General features: G+C 45.5%; 2 protein-coding genes across 2 annotated transcripts; one reads left to right on the forward strand and one right to left on the reverse strand.

Annotated features, from left to right (window-relative positions):
- Positions 1 to 2,017: 2,017 nt before the first annotated feature.
- On the forward strand, positions 2,018 to 3,388 carry CDV56_100491 (uncharacterized protein; the record flags this gene model as incomplete). The annotated part of the gene is made up of 5 exons (XM_026754110.1): positions 2,018 to 2,236; positions 2,285 to 2,395; positions 2,458 to 2,635; positions 2,731 to 3,215; positions 3,269 to 3,388. The coding sequence occupies 5 exons, from the start codon at positions 2,018 to 2,020 to the stop codon at positions 3,386 to 3,388; spliced, it is 1,113 nt and encodes a 370-aa protein (XP_026609463.1).
- A 1,177-nt stretch (positions 3,389 to 4,565) lies between these two features.
- CDV56_100891 (uncharacterized protein) lies at positions 4,566 to 5,027 on the reverse strand (the record flags this gene model as incomplete). The annotated part of the gene is made up of 1 exon (XM_026754510.1): positions 4,566 to 5,027. The coding sequence occupies one exon, from the start codon at positions 5,025 to 5,027 to the stop codon at positions 4,566 to 4,568; it is 462 nt and encodes a 153-aa protein (XP_026609464.1).
- Positions 5,028 to 5,223: the final 196 nt, after the last annotated feature.

The following is a 5,223-nucleotide window of genomic DNA, read 5'->3' on the forward strand; positions in this document are numbered from 1 at the left end:
GTGACATTGTTTACCGTGCGCGTGTTGATATTTGTTCGGCCGCCGCGGCCTTAGTTAGAAGTTCCTTAGCGAGTTCTTACAGTCCAAACCTATAATATAGGTTGAATTGGCTTCTAGCCCGCGACAGTTAATATCTAGAGTATTAAAAAAGGTAATATTAACTTCTTATAGTAGTAAACTATAGTAAGGTATTAAGGCCTTAGCTATATCTACCTTAGATTTTAGGCTATATATACTTAGTAATAGGCTCTAGAAAGGGCTGAGGCCATACAGAATATATGGCCTAAAGTCCTTATCTATCTATATATAAAAAGAAAGGGGGGAACCCCACCATAGGTGCTGCATGTTTAAGATATATATATCCTACTATATAAGGATTTAATATCCCTACTACATGAGAATTCAATATCGATACTATAGTATTCAATATCCCTAGTATATGGTATTCGATATCCTTAGTATATAAAATTTGATATTGATACTATGGCATTTGATATCCCTAATATATAGTATTCAATATCCTTACTATATGGCATTTTATATCCCTACTATATGAGAATTCGATATTGATACTATAGTATTCAATATCCTTAGTATATAGAATTCGATATCCGTATAATGTAGTTATAGGGAGAGGGAATGTTAAGTTGTTAACTATTACTCTGTACTCTGTAGTATATAACTAACCTTTAACCACTACTTATTTAACCCCCTAGATATTGAATCAATACTCTAGATATAGATTAGGATAATAATAATTACCATATATATCATATGACAATATTAACTTTCTATAAGCATGCTAGATAGGCCCTAGGCATGTCATCTAGTAAGGTAGTGCATGTGGCTATTCTAGCATGGTGTAGTGGGAGGTAATCATAGTGAAAAATTTATTTTGGCTGGTTTGTACATTCAGTCCACCATAATTATTCCTGTTTTTTTGCACACCAGATATTAACTTAGTCTCAGGAAGTAGATTTTTTCTATGGCATCCCTCTATAGTTATGTGGTGGGTCTCGGATTCAATTCCAAAAAATCTGTAATTGACATCCGTACCAGACGGATGCTCAGGTAATTTGCTTATACAATCCATATACATGCTATCCACTATTTGATTGAAGATGTCGATTCCTAAAGGCTTAGCAGTGTGGGACAATGAAAGTTAATTGAAGACATTGTGCATGATGTCAACCTCTATAGCATTGTGAAAGATCATCCTGCTTGTTGGTAGCGTGAGTATTGGGCTAGAGGGATGTCAGTCAATAATATTGATTGAGACTTCTTGGAGGAGCTTACAATGGGAGGCATATGCTGTCGAAGTGAACAGTAACTGCCCATCCCCTAGAAGAATAAGGCCGCGAAGGTTTATCGTGTGCTTCACCCATACTGTGATGAATGACAAATGATTCGTACATGGATCATGAAAGCCCTGGGTACTCAGAGAAGAGAAAACATCTACAAAGGTTCGGAATTTAGCTGCAACCCCTCAGTTTTCTGTGCATCTCATGTTCCCACCTATTGTGAGGGTATACCAGCACATCCTCTTACAAGCTGTATAGTGGAGAATAAACGCAGAGTTGCGATTTTGATTGGGCCTTGGTGGGCCCGCTTTTATGCCGAGCCAACCACGGACTTCCCGATCAAAATTAATTATAGTCGGAATCAGTGATGATTCTGCAACTTCCAGAGCGTCTGAAATCAAAATTAATCCCCAACTAGGCAAGAAACAAGGGCTCAAATTCATACAGTGGTGACTAGCGACGTCACTGTTACCGAACAAGCTAGAATTACTCGGATGGTAACGGCAGTGGTCTCGGAGAGACCGCCTCGTATGAGAGTAGACCAAGTGTTAGCACCGAATCTGTCGCTGTATCTGCTATCCGTTCTCTCTTTCAAGAAGGAAGCTGGCATATCGATGTCCTTGGTGGGTTTTCAAGCTCATGCTCGGAGATAAAACTGGTCTAATCTGAATTATTGAATGTGTCCATATCGTGTCAATCCAATCCCTCATTGCTTCATGCTCTCCAGAGTGGAGCGCTTCTTCAGATCACCATCCCGCATAGATATCCGAATCCACCTTGAGAAAAAGCAGCCTATCTACACGAATGAAGACGAGGTCTCTGGACATGTCATCATCCATAATAGAGCAGAGGTGGACCTTGCAAGGATAACGATCAAACTCTCGGGCTCAGCGACGTCAAGACTGGATTCAGGGAAGCTGACTGAATCGCATGAGGTATATTCTCACACTCCAGGCATCAGAGTCTGATCTGATGAGACGCAGTTGTTCAAAAAGTCTGAAGAAATATTTCCTCCCAGTCATTGCGCAGGGTTTTTTACAGCTGGGGCCGTGACTGTCTCTCCAGGAGAGCATGCCTTTCCATTTTCGATCATGGTGGGTGTTTCTCTACCACGAGACTCAGTAAAAAGCTTTACCTAACATTCTATATTGTATAGTTCCCCCAGGCCTCGGAATGCTACAAGACCGGCACGGTACATCTTGCTCGCAAACAATCGCCAGGCTCTCAGCCTCACCACCTGTTGCGAAAGCTTCCACCTTCCACCGGGAATAGGTCTACGTGGGAGGAGATCAGGTATATGCTGGAGGCGAGCGTCGCAATGAATGGTCTCATATGTGCGACCCACAAAGCCGTTGAGTACTCCGCCCGAAGTCAACCATAGCAACTCCTAACATAATGAAGCAGACCCACGACGTGTTTTTCCATCCAGTATCTACCATCCGTCACCCATTACATGGGCCGAAGGACAGAAAGACCGTCATTTGCACTTCAGAGGGCTCGGACCTGTTATATCCACCTCTGTTCTACGAGATCGAGGCGGAGATCTTGAACGGACCATTCCTTCTGCTAGGACACCCAATTGCGCTAAGGGTAAAGACCATGAACATGAACGATTGCAACAACGCGATCTATCTGCACAATTTTCAATCCATGCTCATTGAAACGACGGAGGTGCGAGCGCGTGGATCGATGCAGAGTCTGACTCGTTCGTGGGTCATACAAACGGCGGCAAATCTGCGCCAACCACTCGTGCCCGAGTACAGCCCGACAGTCAGATCGTTATTAATCCTCAATGGCAGTCTATGGAGTCGGCATCGTGTCCCGTTGCATCTGACTCCCACATTTGAAACGTGCAACCTCAGCCGGAGCTACAAGCTTGAGATAAGGCTAGGGATTGGATTTTGCAGGAATAACGTGAGTCACTACGAATTATGTCAATCAGTCAGAGAAACTGACGTTGATTGTAGACGAGGATCCTGGAGTTTCAGTTCCCAGTTTACGTCTTGTCGCCTTCATCTACCCGACCCTCTGTCGGCAGCCCGGCACCTACACTACACCACCATGAGAGAGACGCTCTTGAAAAGTAGTTAAAGTTATGGAATGTATGGTCAAGGGTTTTATTACATTTTATCTAGAGTACATTGCTGAGGTAGATTCTTCGAGGTTGCATGGTAAATAAATTCATAGTTCGTATGCCAAGAGGGGTTGGCCCAATTTCCATGAATTCAGACTATGCAACTGGCTCCAAGTATGAGTATACGGATAAATCCAGTGCATGGGGGTCTATCAGAGCGATTGATGGAATTGTCAAGGGGCAAGAACCGGAGGCCGTTACAATCTCTTCTCCTACTCTCGCTCCTCGTCCATTTCCTTCCTCGTCTTCCTCTAATTTATCCTCCTCCGGTGAGTCTACGCCTCCCTATCTGGATATCGGATATTGGCCGTTCAGTTCTTCAAATGGTTCACCCCGTCAAGCGTTGCCCTAAGAACTGATCTCATACTTTTCACATTCAGCTGTTACCGGCAGCACTCTGCCTACTACCACCCCTGTTTGTCGTAATGGTACGGTTACAAATTCATAAGTCCATGGTGGTCCACACATTGTCGAGGGCTACATACGAGGCGTAATATAAAGCCTCTAGAACACTGGAATGCGAGTCATGTTGGCTCCGGCATTGGCGCCAACCTGCCCCGAAGTGACGTGGTGCTTGATCGCTTTGGCCGCTGCTTTGTAGGGCCGTCCTGCTGCCTAATGCTGTTCGTTCCGACGCATCTCTGCATTACGAGCCAAGCCTACGCCGTGGAACTTATCCAACGATTGTTTGTATAATTATTTGATTGACTGAGGACCCTAGTCCTTGCGTTTCGCCTTAACATTCCCCCACATCCCCAGGTTCATGCGGGCAAGAAGATGTGAGGCACACAAGCATGTCGCAATCTGACACGTCAGCCCACTTAGTGGTCTGGCTTGTATTCATTAACCAGTTGGCCAGCAAGCAAGGTGGGCGTTCTGAAGCAATAAACACTCTGACAATGTGGGTTAGTGCATCTCTATCCACATTTCCCCAGTATGGGTACAGGGAAAGAATCAGACGATGCTTATCGTCGCATCTATTACTTTAGCTATATCGTTCTTGACCGTCTCACTACAATGCCTTGTCCGACTTCACATGACATAGGCATTCGGGTTGGATCATGTTTTAATGATAGTGACCATAGTATTTTATTCCAAATGGAAGGGAGCGCCAATTACCCAAACTCCAATTATAGCTGCAGCATAGCAGTGAACAGACCCAGCAGGGCAAGCCGGCTTATGGTGGAGGTAGAGGGAGCAGAGGCAGCACCAAGGAAGAGAGTAGGGGTGGGAGTGGAGGACCCAGCGGCAGAGGTCGAGCTAGCGGATCCGGAAGGACCAGTGGTCTTAGGAGAGCTGGCCGTGGTGCTTGGTCGAACAGTGGTAGAACTATGCCTAGTGGTCGTGGTCTTGGAGGTGATGGTCTCCTCAGGAGTCTCACCATCTTTGCCATCGAAGTCGATGCTCTGCCACTCGCCAGTATCATCGGTGTATGTGTAGGTCTTGGAAGGGTGCATGTTCTCGACGATGGCCGACTTGATATACATGGTGTAAGGACCGGCAGCATAGTCGGTCTTACCGCCAGCCCACTCGATGGTTCCAGGAGCGTTGCTGGGGTCGCCACCAGCCCAGATACCGAGCTTCAGGCGCATGGGGTTAGGGTTAGGGTTAGGGTTAGGGTTAGGGTTAGGGTTAGGGTTAGGGTTAGGGTTAGGGTTAGGGTTAGGGTTAGGGTTAGGGTTAGGGTTGTTTCTTATCCCCATCTGCTGCTTCTGCTGACGCATCCCGTTAAGATTCGTCTCGTTATGGATTTGCTAGTGTTCTCCTCACTCTCACTCTTTAGACAGA

Source organism: Aspergillus thermomutatus (genome assembly GCF_002237265.1).
Source record: "Aspergillus thermomutatus strain HMR AF 39 chromosome Unknown NODE_541, whole genome shotgun sequence".
Taxonomy (NCBI): Eukaryota; Fungi; Ascomycota; class Eurotiomycetes; order Eurotiales; family Aspergillaceae; genus Aspergillus; species Aspergillus thermomutatus.